Source organism: Folsomia candida, unplaced genomic scaffold (genome assembly GCF_002217175.1).
Source record: "Folsomia candida strain VU population unplaced genomic scaffold, ASM221717v1 Fcan01_Sc001, whole genome shotgun sequence".
Lineage (NCBI taxonomy): Eukaryota > Metazoa > Arthropoda > Collembola > Entomobryomorpha > Isotomidae > Folsomia > Folsomia candida.
The window spans coordinates 5422429-5437621 of NW_019091193.1; the positions used below are offsets into that span (position 1 = coordinate 5422429).

The following is a 15193-nucleotide window of genomic DNA, read 5'->3' on the forward strand; positions in this document are numbered from 1 at the left end:
TGCAAACGTAACAAAAAAAATCAGCATTTCGCCACAAAAAAATCCATGTAGCCGCCTCATTACGCATATCTTAATGTTCTAGTCCCTCGTTAAAATTAAGATGTTGGTCGTGTTTTTTACAACTGCTTAATATGTACGGTTCTAAAATCGTGTCGTCTTTTTTACAGTTACACTCTCATGCATATCCAAACAACTTTTTTTTCTTAGCCACCACCAAAGAACATAACAAACAATTTTATTTTAGCCTTGTTTTCCTTCTTTACTGCAAACCATGCTTGATCCTACTCTTTTCAACCCTGCAGTAAATAACAACCCGTAATAAAAACAAGTCACAAAACTTTTTCTGTCCGCGTGTACCCAGCTTCTAGTCAAAAACTCAAGTCAGAGAATTGCTCTCTCATTTTATTCTTCTTCTTCTTCGGTATGTCTGGCTGCTCAAGAAAACTAGACCGGGTAGTGTGTGCCTCCACTCTTAGGAATTTGGGAACAAAATTTTTAGAGGGTGTATCCGTTAGTTTGTAAATACTTAGGTATCACTAGTATGAAAATAAGATGGAATTTCGTATTTACAAAATCTCTAATGTTACCGATTGGTGTAAAAGCGTTGCCAATCGGTTGAGTTGCAAAGTTTATGTGTTACATACCTCGGTGACAAACGCTACTGTTAATACGTGACTATTGCTCTTAACTTTGTCACCCATCGATGATAAATAAATCCGAATTTACACAGTTACCAGTCCATTCGAAATTACGATCTCACGGGTGTTACCAAATCGGTAGTGCAATCATATATAAAGTAAGCAGTCTAGTTCCAGATTATAAATTTGTCCCCAAATTACTCAGAGTGTCATGGCAATTGTCCGTATTCTGGAGTACAAAAGTGTACAAGTTACAGTCGTCGGGTAAGAGCAGCAGTAGCAGCATCATAGATACTCGTTCACAACGCAAATCGGCAATCCAGCCAAACTTTGCCTTAAAATAAATGGAACTGGGCCCACAGTCGAGGACCATTCCTCAAATCGGGGCAGAGCGGAACGAACCAGCAGCAAAAGAGTAAGCGTTGGTCCTACCCGAGCTGAAAGATTTCATGCTTCTCCAGCCAACTTGCCATCATTTCACTCCTGGAGAACTGGAGGCTTGAAAAATATCAAATCCGTTCCAGTACCATCGTGGCAGCTTCGGGTGAAAGTGGTCTTCTCGACAAACTTCTGCACCACCGCTTTGAGATAAAAGTGTCCCATAATAAAACCACGTTATGGTTTCAAGTTTTTAAAGTGCGGTCCTAAACTGGCTCCATTTTAACACAAGTTTAATTATTTACCTCCATTCACGCCATTCATTGTGCACTTAAAAACGGAACGAAATGAGTGAATCGTGTTATTCATAGCGAATTTGAGTACCCAATTTTGCAAAAGTTTGCCCCGTAAGGAACCACTTTATTTCACCAGGTGAGACAATATTTCTCATTAAGCCAGCCCCATAACTTCGCAATTATTAGTTTACACATACACACGCGTATGTATGTCCATGGCTGAATAAATATTTAGCAATCATGCCGTTGACTAGGGTGCACAAGGCATAAAATAAAGTGACACATCAAATCTTAGTCCGTCCGTGCCGTTGTCAGACGACTGGCGTAACACAAAACCGCGATCTGTTTACTTATGCATGCACAAGATATCTTTTCTCAGCTCGTAACAAGAAACCGGACGCGTCTTAGTGTACTTTCAACTTTCTCCCTGCTTTCTCCTCAATCCTTAAACAAACGTAAACTTTGAGAGTGCACGGCTTAGACTTTTCGGTGGTTGTTGTGTTGCTACAGAGGAAACGGACACCCTGCTGATTTCCTTTCCATTGAGTTGTCTTGTCTCGAAGGGTGGGTGGCTTTGTTGCTTAGCGTCATGTCGAGTTATGACAAAATGTATCACTTTCTCTTTATGCGAGGGGAAAAATCTATCTCTGAAATCAAAGCGGACAAATTTTACACCGTGTTTTGAATTTAGATAGATTGACAGAAAAAAAATGTTTGGTCAATTTCTAGTCATCGACACCTTCCTCCTTTTTTGCCAGGAATAAAATTCAGATCAAAAATGAAGTGAAAGCTCCTGGATTGAAAGGGAAAGGTCAAAAGGATATGGAAATTGTTTCCTGTATCAAATCAGACTTGAGATTTTTTGGAGAAAGTGATCGCCTAAATTTACATGTACGGAAAGATTCCCCAATTTTTTTTTCTTGGTCTGATATTTGACTTGCTTTCATTTTTCCCAATCTCAATCTCTCCCAATTTTTTGTATCGTTTGTGTGTCTGCATAAATTTTGATACACTTAGGTTGTTTAAAGTGGAATATTCTTTTCTCTTTCCATGCATGTCAAAAAGTAGGGGAAAGCCTTTGACTTTTTGATTTCTGGATGACGTGCAGAGAGAAAGTAGGCAAGACTGATTTGGACGGATTTCCCATTTTCTTGTGCTGCGTCCCAATCCGCTCATTTTCAATATCTCTGCCGACTCTGCCTCCTCCACTGTTCCTTATCATCAACTGTTGTCTCTTTTCCTGAGGAGTTTTGCATGAGAGAAGTTAAGCTTTATTAAGATTAAGCCACACTGGGGAAACGTCCCCGTTTCCAGTTTGGAGGAAAACATGGCAAAGTTTTTAGCCTGGTGAGAGGACACTTTTGGATCTTGGCTCTTGTGCTTGATAAATTTCGAAAATTTTGAAAATCAAGTAACATAAGGAATTCAAAAATAACTCTTAGATTCCTTCAATGTAACCAAATAATTATAAAACCAGGAAAACTTTCTCCCTTCCAAAAACAATGGGAAACACAATCTCAGTTTTGTTTAATCAGAAATCCAACTTTGCCTCTGCATCCGTCCATGGCCTCGATCTGCTCCACTATTTCTTTGTGCTTTCCCTGATCCAATTTCCCCATCGGATCCAATTGTCCTCTTAATTACCCAATTTTCTTGTACCCCACTTTATTTGTCTCGCCACCATCCAATTAGCCAAGATAAAATCTATGTATTCCGACCAGCCGCAGGCCCAATAATCATGTCAAATTCCTGATTAAAACTATTTACAAAACCCTATCTATCATCAAAATTTCCATTTGTTTTTCCTCGTCCAATTAAAATTCCTAGCGTCCAGTATACCAAAATACGTAGGGGGATTGAGATTTCTCCGAAATTAACATTTCACTTGGTGCCGAGTGAAATTAAACCTGCTTATTATTCTTCCTTAACTAACTGTCACCTCAAATTCGACATAATAAAACTTAAATCTCGCCATCCTCCTCTCTAAAACTTGAGTCGGGCCGGGACGGGAAGTAGGATTAAGAAAACCCACAAATTAAACAACTTTAACACTTTTCCCAGTCAGACTGGAGTTACTTATGCGAAGAGAACATCTTCTTTTCTCCTGAAAACTTTTAATCCAGAGGAAGGAGGCAAAGTTTAGGGACGGAATCAGCATTATCATCAGTGCCTCGTCGTATTTTGTTAGCCCGTTTTAAGGAAGAATTAAGCCTGACAAGTTGAGCACAATGGAGATAAAGAGATTCCATTATGAATTCCTGTATAGTCAGTATCATCACTATTTCGCAATTAGTGAAAGCACTTCATTGTCACGTCGTTTAAATAAGTATGGCACTCTCAAAATATCGCAAATTCTGTTGATTTTTTCCAAAAAGTTGGCCGAATCTGCTAAAAAAAATCCGCAAATTCCTCGCCAAGTGGTAACTGACGGGCGCAAGATTTTTAATGAAAGGCGAAATTAAGTGCGAAATCGCATTTGTTTCCCTCCGTCGTCCTCTTTTTCTGCACGTCTGTGTGCCAATCTTTCTTCTGACACTAAATGACTTTGAGTGAAGACTGACGACTTGGCTTTTCTTCTTTTCTGTCAAAGACACACTTTTCCAGTCACAATTCATCATTATGTGTTTTCCCAGTTTTTTTTTCACTTTATCCGCCGTGGTTCACAAATGGGTGAATTTTAAAGTCAAATTCAAACAAATTTGAGAAAAGTCTTCCCGTTTGTCCACCACCAATAAGTAACGCATACACACACAGGGAGAGAAAAAGTACTTTCACTCACTTTCTCTTATTTTTTTCTTTCGCGTGACAACTTGGTGAATTGAATCTGTGTAAGAATTCTTGGTCCATGGAGCTGTTTAAAAGTCTGGGCACGTATTTCTTCCCTTGGCCACCAAAGCCAGTGCTGCGCTGCCACTTGAACGTGGTATTAATAAGTGGCGGACCTTTTACTACGAGAGACAGACAACACAAGACAAGCTTCTTCATCATCATCTTCAAAGTACCATTTATTATCTCGGGAAAGGAGGAAGGGTGTGATTTGTTTGATAATACGCATTTCTGCCGACTTTCACTCACTCATTTCGCTACGATAAGAAGACTACACCGATCAGTGTACAATTCTCGAGTATTTTCATTTCTGCCAATTCTTTCGAGGAAATCAACACTTCCTATTTTTTTGTGGTTTCTCTCGCACTAAAAAAAGATCAGATTGTGTGCCCTCCTTTCTTAAAGTTTAAGACTGTATATACATACGTACACTTTCATTTTATGTTGTGAGGCGAGGAGGAGTACACCTTTTTTTAAGGAATTTCTTCAATAAAAAATGTGTCACATTCCCCCGTGTATCCTATCGCGTTTCACTTTCTCTCCAAGTATTTCGTCCTATAGGCTGTTTTCTTGTGATCTTTTCTCTCGTGGTGGGTGGAGGTGATAGATGAGCCATAAATTTTTGTAGGTATTGGAAATTGGAATTTTAGGAGGTGACAAGGACCAAGATTTGATTCAAGTGGTGGTATCTATGCAGCCGTATCTTTGGAAACGGTGCTAGTGGTAGATGTGGTTTGGCCAAAGAATTACTACGTTTCCTGCTTTATGAGGCGAGTAAGAGATAGATAGATAGCTCCCCCTGCAATTTATGGCGTATTGATTCCACATCAACAACGCACCGGGTGAAATGTGACTCCACTTTCACTTCCTTGCGCTCAAATGGTGAAAGTCGACTCATTTATTCTTCCCCACCCTGCAACCAATTATATGAATCCAAACACTTTGCCAAAAACAGAAGTGGGCAAAAAACATTTCTAAAATTATATAAATCCCACACACACATACGTACATGGAACCCAGTAGGAGCAGTAGCACAATAAATAGTGCTGATTCCCCATTTCACGGATCATCATCATCTATCTCACTGGGTAAAATATAAATCCGTCATTACTATTCCCAGGAGCAATTCATTCCTATTCTTCTTCCGCATCCCTTCTCACAAAATCTATTGAATTCTCCATCTAGCCAACTAAGTAAAGTCGCAAACTTTTGAATTAACGGGGTTTGTTTTGTGAGAGGGGAAGTGAAAGTGAAATCGAGACTTGTGTTCGATCTGGAGTTGAAGTTGCTTCGCCCTCTCGCCATCGCCGCCGCCTCCTTCTCATCGTCGTCAAAGATGTGGTGATGAGATTCGTTTCGTTTTAGTGAAAGTGAACTAAGCAGCAGCAGCAGCAGAGTCACACGGACCAATTCGCTTTATTTAACCCACAGTTTAGTTGGAATATCTACTCAAAATTCTAATCCTGTCCGGGAAAATGGAAAGACAAAGATATCACAAATTGAAGACGCGAGATGTTTAAGCAAATTTTAGCGAATCTCGTTTAAATTTTAGAATTGTTGAGTCGTTTCAAGACCGAGAAAGGGTCGTGGTAGTTTGTGATTCCATTACTTTCCTTTCCTGGTGTATTCATATATCTTGAAGATATTTATTGTCGGGTAGAAACTAGAAATTCTCACTTTCCCAAAGTTTCGGCTGGCTCACTTTTGGGCAAGAAATATAGCCATCCATCTCACCCTGGAAAAAGTAATGTAATGACGATAAATTGTGAGCATTGTTGTCTAATTGGTTTCCAAGAGAGGAGAAGAGATAGAAAAATAATTCGATTCTCAAGTGATATCTTTCACTTCCAGTTGCCAGAAAATTTTATCCCCCTACAAAAAAGAGATTAATGTTTCCACTCCAAAATTACAAAACAAAACGAGACTCATCACATCACCTTATTTTACACGGATCCATTTCCTCTTTGTGAAATTGTCTCTCCCAAGTGAGCCGTTTTTGTTTGTCCTCTTTCACCGCATCCATGACGACATAGTTTCTACAACAATTGGAATAAAATTCGCATCTCTTTTCCCCCTCTTCAAGTTAATTGCGTCATTAAGATGTTATTCGTGATAGGGGAATACGTCCATCCATACATTCATTTACTCCTCCGAGGAGGGGATGGGACACCACTAAACTAAACACGTGCACAAAGGATTGCGATTTTATTGTATTAGGTTGCCCTTTGTAGGAAAAAAATATAGACCAAATATTTTTATTCCTATGTATGCACAAGTCTGGATTATAAAAGAAGAACGCGGCTATAAATTGCGTAGCCAAATTCGTTCCCACTTTTGAATTCATTCTTATTCTTCTCGCAGAGTAAACGTGTCACGAGAGAATAGTGAAAGTTTTGTGGCTCATTTTACGGACGAGTGGAATTCGCTTCTCTTTCTTGTGTCATTGTCGCTGCTGGTGCTTTCTCCGCTTTCTCCAGTTCTTAGTTAACTAGACGAGAGGCCAGTATCCAGCTACGAGTCTCTGCTACTACTTACTTACAACTACGGCTTTACTGGTTTGGTGGCCCTACTACTACGCTGCCCATTTTGGCACTTACCAGGAGCCAACAAACTGCGGAGAGATAAGAGAGAAAGCAGTAGCTCAGATAGAATAAATGGTTGGATTGGATGGATGTCGTATAGTCCAACATTTCTGTTTCGCCTGGTTGACTCTGACAATTGTAGGGAACTAGAAGGTCGGGTTTTAAGTGCAGAAATCTTGTCAAAAACGTTGAGAAATTCGCATAAATTTCGCCACCATTACCCGGTGTATAAAATCTGTGATAAATATTTCATCCTTATCGAAATAAGTTTCCCTGTTCGCACGGAGATTACATTTGCAAATTGATATCAAAATTTCTATTCGAAAAGTCTCAAAATTTTGAGACTGTAATTGAGCCAATTCAAACTTGACACACCACCCCACCGCATCGCATCCGGAAGAGAAAGTTGGCTCATTTTCGTCTCCCTCGTAAAATTATGACCCTCCATAATAACCATAATCAGATTGAGACGGAGTGGAACGGGAAGCGAGTCGTAATTGAATGGGAATTAGCCCTACTTTCAAACCCGAGTCAGTCAAGTAATAATAGTTTGAAAGTAATGACACCAAATATTCGAGGAGGCGAAAAAGATGACGATCATCATCATCTCCATAACGTTGGGACTTATACTCTCGCGAAAGTAGCGAGTTTTTGTGGAGGGGAAGTTTCTCAAAGAAAATATACGATACAATAACAACACTTCACCCCATCTGTGACCTTAGGAGAAATTTATGCTAATAAGGCGAATAATCACACCCCTCCGTCCGCTGCTATTAATTCCGCCTGCTCGAAACACGATATTATTCCCATCTTTGAATTTTGATTTCAATGAGAAATTCCAAATTCACGGTTGCTTTCACCAGCATATCTACACTCATCTGCTTACTTAGCAGCATATATAATTTTATCCTGCTGCTGCTGCTTTCACCCAGCCAGATTTTGTCACATGCATGCACACACATTCACCTCATTTCACTCGAACCCATTACGACCTCTCGCTCCCGTTTATTAAGTCGGCACGAGGCGAACATAATGATGATTACACATTCAGAAAGAGTTCCTCATTAAGCTTTTAATGAATTTTTGCACCAAAAAGTGAAATGATTTATTATACAACTTTCACTTTTCAGTTGTACAATCATGGAAACTTCATGGTGATAAGGACACGTCGCCACGGATGAGATTACTATGAGTCCGATAAGTGCAGAAATGAAGGGAAGTGCATTAAATGAAGTCCCACCTGCCACCTGCGACGGCACAGGTTCTCCTCCCACCCCGACGACGACGAAGGAACAGCAAGTAGCGACGAGTGAAAGCAGTACGGAAATTGTGACCCCGGTGACCCCGACGGAGACAGAGATGCAACTCCCGACATCCTCGACGCCCTGTGAACCTACACTTATTCCAAAGTATGGGACGCTAATTCCGAACAGAGTGTTTGTCGGGGGCATTTCGACCCACACGACGGAGTCAGAGTTGGCCACGCTCTTCTCCAAGTATGGATCCGTGCGGGGAACGAAGATTATTCTCGACAGGGTTGGGATCTCGAAGGGTTATGGCTTCGTCACATATGAGACGGAGGATGAGGCGAGGAGATTATTTACAGCGATGAATAATAGGGTGAGGAAGTTATAAATGTATTAACGCAAGAAAAGTATGGAGTGTGTGCTGAATGAATATTTTTGAGCAGATAATTTGAATTATTTCTTAACTTTTGCAGGAATTACCCCCAATTGTTCATCGAGATCGGAGATTAAATATTGCACCCGCCGTTAAGAAACAGGTAAGTGCGACTGCAATTTTCTGTTTGGGGTGGTTTAAAGTCTTGCTGCAATGGAAAATTTTCCAATGGGAAAAAATCGTAAATTTCCATTAGTTGCCTAAGTTTTGCCTTTGAAATTCATCATTTTAAAACTTTGTCATTATATTCCATCAGTTTTGAAGTTGAATAATCCATAGAATTCTCGATTCCAAATCCTCGTAACTAATGGAGATTTATGGGCTTTTCAAAAGCTTATAAAATTTTTCCCTTTGCAAAATTTCCCATTGTAACGAGACACTTGTGTACTCAATTGTCACCAAATTTAAACAATTTGACATCCATTTTAAACAATCAAATGTGAATTTTTCAGCCTGTACTCACCCGTCAGGGGTGTTCCTACTATGGAACTTCCCCCTCAGGGTCTGCATCTACCACACTTTCACCTCCCCCAACCCTGGTCGAGTCCCCCTTCTACTTTCCCACGGGGGGAACCACCCCAACCGGAACGGACTTTCTCTTTCAGGGCGCCTCCCACCACCACCCAGCACTGCCCGACGCTTCCTCCTTCATCTACCCAGGCGCCCACAATCCCTTCCCTTTCTTCGCTGCGGGGGGTGCGGGAGGAACGCCAACGACGCCAAACGGTCTCGGACTCGGGCAGGCTTTACCCGGTCCCAACGGCAGCATTATTTTCCTCCCATTTGGACTTAATCCGTATCAGCAACAGCCGCAGGTGAGAATGAGTTATTTTTCATTGTAAACAATAGGCAGTTAGCGATCTTAACGTAACGTAATAATCTTAGATAACATTTGCTACGTCACGAAGTATTTATTCAAACTGCATAAATGAAGCAGTTCACACAGGACTTGGTGACATTACAAATTCTCCAAAATCAGTTTACAGTGCTAATTTTCCAGAGAAGTTTGCAAAATTTTAGAAGCATTTTCGGAATTTTGAGGATTTTACAGTGTTACGAATCGTAACTTACGATGCTTCAAAGAACTGCAACTGCAACATCATGCATGTACAAGACAAGAGTTTACTAATGACTTATGCCACCCATGTATTGAATAAATTGTGCAGTATTTTTCGCACGAATTTACTGCATTTTTCACACCAGTATTAATTAAAATTTACAAAGTAACAAATTACGTAACTAATTAACAGTCTCAAAGTATCCTACAAACTTTCATAAAATAAAACATGACTGTGTAAGCTTACAAGGATTTTTATCCTAATTTCTAATGACAACGTAATTTGCGCAAGGTTGCACAATTTACACAATTTACTATGTAACATTCTTTTGAATTTCATCCATGAGCAGCCTCTACTCATGTCAATGTCCTTGATTACCAGTAGGGCTACTACTTATCAACTATAATCATCAAAACTAAACAGACCACTAAAAAATCACTGCTTTTCTTTCCAGTCTATACAAGGTGACCCTTGGAACTCGACCTCTGTGACATCTGCCCTTCCCACTTTCGCTCTGCCCCACTCATCCCCCTCGCTCCCGCACTGGGCCCGTCTCCACCACCAGGCCAGCACCATGGGGCCCCCACAACTGCCCCCCGTGCACCCCAGCAACACGAACCACCACCACTACTCGACCCAGCAGCACGCGACCTCCTCCTCCCACCACCACCACCACCACAACCAGCCCCACCACCACCCCTACTTGAGCGAACAGTCGGCCACCCCACAACACCCGGACCCACTCCTCTACTTCAGCAATGCACTCATCTCCACGCCACATTAAGATAAGCCCACCAGATAAGCGACGTCTATACGTACGTACATACGAATGTAGTTACCTACACACTAATTTTATTATTCTTGCACAACACCACATAAAACATTCCACTTTCCATAAAATCTAAATGGGTCGTAAAAACCGATCGTATTTTAATTAAGTGCTTCGATTTAGGTACATCCACATAGCGATTAATCTGTGCAGTATTAATGATGTATGTATGTACATACATGACGGTGCTCTATACAAATCTCTGCATAAAATGGGAGAGAAAGTGCTAATAATTATTATTGTATCGTAATCATTACTCAAAATCGAAATTGCCCCCATTAAGGATTCCCCTCCATTAAACAGCAGCGTTGATCTCATGAAAGGTTTCCACTCACATAAATCCGCAATCAATTTCATATTCACGCCATAATTTTGTAATAGCGGAGCGAACAATCTCACCAAAAATCGCTCGAAACGCCAGAGACTAAACTCTCATCGTAATTAAACAATCCAATTAATTTTACATCCCCATATTCTCATCCTATTTAGTGGCATCAGGCTACCCGTAACCTACTTAATTTAAAAATACGTCACCATAAAAAGGACGACGATGGGGTACGTACGCAATTTCGAACGTGGCGGCCATAATTCCCTGCCTTTAATAACATGCAGCTAACAATCTCCGGACTAAAAGCCAAGCCGTAAAGTATGAACAATTCGGTTTCTCTGTGTCTGCAATTACACTTTTGCACTCGAACCTCTGTATCTCACTTTCCCGTTATTTCATTAAATCCTTCGTACCACGGGATCGCCTTTTTATTGTGTGCTTTGCCTTTATCCTGCCAAATTGGTAACGATGCATACGCGATATTTCGCAGCAGACTTGACTCAATGGTGTGGATTGGATTTGTGTGTCTGCTTCTACTGCGACGTGGTTACTTAACTGTAATACTTACCTTATCCGAAACACCAAAAAGCAAATCTTATGGGTGAAACGGAGCCAAAATCTGTACGAACCAGGCAAGTTTTGGCCCTCATGTTGCACTGGGTTGGAGAAGGAAGGAGAAGGAAGTATGTAGTCGTGGAATTAAGGAAGTTATGGGAAGAGCTGGATTTGGGATGGATGGGGAAAGCTTTTGGATGGGGAAGGCTGGACGGGAGTATTCTGGCTTTGGCAGGGAGCCAGTCTCACAGAATATTACTATTTCTTCCGCCCTGCCAGAAATAAAGGAAATAAAAAATACAGAGTATTTTATTTTGCTTTTTCATTCCTGGAGAAGTCGACGACTTGCTGGAGGCAGGAGGGGAATGTGTGTTTCTTTAAGCGGTGGACAAAATATGGGATGTTTCTTCACATGTAATGGTCCTGCCTGGTGTGCTGCTCTTCACCAAGTGGGAGGAATCACATTATACATACAAAATATTTTAAAAGGGATGCCAGAGAGGAAGGAATTCCGGAAATTTATTTCCTTACTTTGAATATGAAGAGAGCTAGTTTGTCGTGGCGCGTAAATTCGTCAAGTTTTGGCAGAAAGTTGGCCAATCTGTGAAAAGTTAATTGGTAGAGATGTAAGTAAGTACATGACGTCATGAGGATACGTATCTTTTTTTAATCTCCATGAAATGAAAAAAGGGAGAAGATACTGCTGCTGATTGGGATCTAGGGAATAGACTAATTTAGTTTTTACGGTATGAAATACTGCTGGATTAAAAAAAACTCGATTTTTTCCGAGATTAATTAACATACATAAGAACTATGGACGCGTATGGTTATAAATTAAAATGGGAATCGTTCTGTAACGATGACAAAGATGAAAAGGTTGAACCTTGAGTGCCAAAAAATATAAAATATGTATAATGCACATTTTTTTTCTCGTACATAAATAAACCTTGTAGGATACGTAATACAGAGTAAGACCAAGGATAAATTAAGTAAAATGTCATAAACTTTGGGTTAACTAATTACCAAAAATAGCGATATTTTATTATTATTTTGTACAATGTAGATTTCTAATTCTTTTACAATAGTAAGACTCCAACACATGTGAATCTATAGAAATGAACAAAACCTCTAGAAAATCGGTATCTATTTAGTAATACACTTCTCTGATTTTGTAAATGAGCACCCCGTATTTATTAAATCTTAATTCTTCTCTAAATCAAATCTATCTGGTCATTTTATTCCGAAAAATATTTCCCAGGCTTTCACTTTCAGCAAAAAAAGTGAAATGTCCCCCTAACACAAAAGCCAACTCTCCCATTTCGCATCATTGCCCAATATTTCTTCAATTCCAATCCCGTCCTGGCCAAATCGTCCCTCTTCCCCGTCCTTTTTAAAGGGCTGTCCTCAGTTTTGGCTGGGTGAACGCAATTCTCTCCTCCTAACCATTTATTATGGAGAAAGTAAGTAACTAAGTAAACCGTAAAGAGTTTTCCTTGTGTTCCAATAACGCCGAAATGTGCATCGTGTTTTTCCTTTCTTTCCCAGGTCCAAGTAAATTTCGCCTCGATCGCAATAACACAAACAAGTTAGTGAGGATTTACCGCTTTTTGGTTCGGACAGAAATTATGAAGCGGCCAACTGTACCATGAACAAAATGAGGGAGGGAAAAGGAGCTTCTCCAGTTTCCATGGTCATGAAAACCTGTAATATGTACGTACATACATTCCACGGCTAAGCTAAACTAGTGCAGTCGTTGGGATCCAAAGTAAGTACGAGCATAACATAAAATATCCAGCTCCACCAAAACCCGACCTGCCCGCACATAATCCGTAAAACAATGGTTGCCCTGCTTATTTTATTTATTCCAACTAAATAAAATTTAACAAGGAAAATGCGTCCTGTACATTTACCAGTTCGTGAAAGGGATTCCTTTAAAAAAACAATACCTGTGTGCATATCATCTCTGGACATGATTTTGTATTTGTTTTTAAAAAAACATGCAAGGAAAAGGAAAATGCTGTTATTTTTAATCCAAGAAGTTGAAGGGGCGCATACCTTGGAGGGAAATACTGCTTTTTATGGGAGGCGATACTTTCACTCTTTCCGTGTCTAAACAGGGTCTTCCTTGGAAAACAGGAATTTTGTTGCAGAGTGAAAGTGCTGGCATGTAGGAAATTTTATGCTCACTCCTTGTTCTCCATGTCATGAATATCTTGCCGGGAGGAAAACGAGGGTAATGGAGACACGGGGAGGAAAATTAATGTGTAAGAAGATTTCTTGATTTCACGCGTGTATGTATTACACATTCTCGTAAAAATAGACTTGCTACATCCTTCCCAAAATTCTTTCCTGTTTTTTTCTGTATTTTGAAGTAAATGAAACGCAAAGAATTATGAAAACAACTTAATAAACAAATTTCACGCATAACTCTGCCATTTTTTGCCAAAAATCAAGAAAATACATATGTTACAAATCAAACTAATAAGCATTAATCGCATATTACATTTTCCAATCCATTAATCTCCATGTTTAAACACTTTGAATCATTAATCAACTTTAAACCTCGTCAAATTCTACACTTTTCCACCATATTTGGTTTCTACATATTACTCATCTCACCAGTTTTGCACACAAACTCACCAACTTTCCATCCCAACCGAGTGACTACATACATACATATGTAAATATGCAGTCACCAACACACTGAAAATATGAAGTTAACCACTCAATTCCACTTCTCACGTTTTGCTCCCAAGAAACAACTTAACTTTTACGAGGCAAAGTGGATGGGAACGCATCTGGTCGGCATGGTTAGTTACATGTATGCACATTCACTGCAATCTGTACCCACTTTGTTCTGATTTAACTAAAACAATATTAAAATTGAGAGAGACTATTGAGCAGTGTTCCGACGTGGATTGGATCATAACAGGAAAAACATGAAAGCCAACACCCTTATGAAACCAGATTACTGCAGGGAAAATCATGTTAAGCGGAAAATTCAACAGCTCAACCGGCTGTTTCGCACTTAACGTCACGTCGTAAATGATACGAAATGAAGTGAAAGAGAGAGAGAAAGTAGAGTAAATGAGGCTGCAAAATTTCAGTGGCCACATTGCATAACACCCGGCACAGAAGATTGCCTTATGCAAGCCGAGTTTGATTTCCGCTCGAAATAAGATTAGTTTTTGGCCAAAATATGGTACAAGAAGTGATCATAAATTAAACTAGCCATTAAATTAAATGTCCACGTTTTAATCCATGCAATTGGCCATCGTGTTGGCATAGAAAAAAAAACATGAATTTATTCTTTTTTGTCAATTTTGCGAAGAGGAAATATTAAAAAGTTTACAATCGTTTTGTATGCATACATAAAAAGTGTGACACAATACCTACTTGATTTTTAGCCCGCATTCAATGGATGGGCAACACAATTTTATGACAAAAATCTTTCCCTATCAAATCAAAGCCTGACCTCCAATTAAAAAAATAATTTCATGATATTGAGCCCAAGCCAAAACGATGACTAGGAAAGTATTTCGCCTAGAAATATTTCTACTTTTCATTGCGAAATCTACGGTAAATTATTTTAAATATCTAATTTATACCAAATTCAGCCTAACATTTTTTTCCCAAATGAAAACCAGGCACAATATCCGCCAAATCCTGACATGCTTCAAATGGGAGCTGGAATGATGATGAAAGGACCCGAGATGATGGTTGCGACCGGTGCGATGGGGGCCAGCACGGTGGTCAAGTCCGCCCCAGGAGGAGCCCAAGCTTACCAAGAGATGGGAAAAATGCAGTGCAAAGGAGCCGACCACGTGACAGGGATTGACTTTGTCAAAACAGGGGCTGGAGAAGGGGTCGATTTTGGAGGAGATTATTTATGCGGTCCAACGTGTGGGGGTGGGTGTAAAATAGATGTATAAGTTCAACATTTTTTACAAATTCGGAAATTTATTCACCTAGATTTTTTTGACAGGCGTTTGTCAACCCAATCAAAATCCAACAAGTGACACC

At 39.9% G+C, this 15193-nt stretch overlaps 1 protein-coding gene across 1 annotated transcript; it reads left to right on the forward strand.

Annotated features, from left to right (window-relative positions):
* The first annotated feature begins 304 nt into the window (after window positions 1-304).
* LOC118433522 (deleted in azoospermia-like) lies at window positions 305-12391 on the forward strand. Its single transcript, XM_035845516.1, has 5 exons — window positions 305-1448; window positions 7851-8340; window positions 8441-8503; window positions 8853-9215; window positions 9913-12391. The coding sequence occupies exons 2-5, from the start codon at window positions 7909-7911 to the stop codon at window positions 10240-10242; spliced, it is 1188 nt and encodes a 395-aa protein (XP_035701409.1). The 5' UTR covers window positions 305-1448; window positions 7851-7908; the 3' UTR covers window positions 10243-12391.
* The last annotated feature ends 2802 nt before the right edge of the window (window positions 12392-15193 follow it).

Bases quoted from the DNA above. Each gene is read 5' to 3' on its own strand.
- LOC118433522 (XM_035845516.1), top strand. From the start codon at position 7,909: ATGAGTCCGATAAGTGCAGAAATGAAGGGAAGTGCATTAAATGAAGTC. The intron at 8,341-8,440 runs GTGAGGAAGTTA...TAACTTTTGCAG, and splicing joins TTACAGCGATGAATAATAGG to GAATTACCCCCAATTGTTCA. The intron at 9,216-9,912 runs GTGAGAATGAGT...TTTTCTTTCCAG, and splicing joins CGTATCAGCAACAGCCGCAG to TCTATACAAGGTGACCCTTG.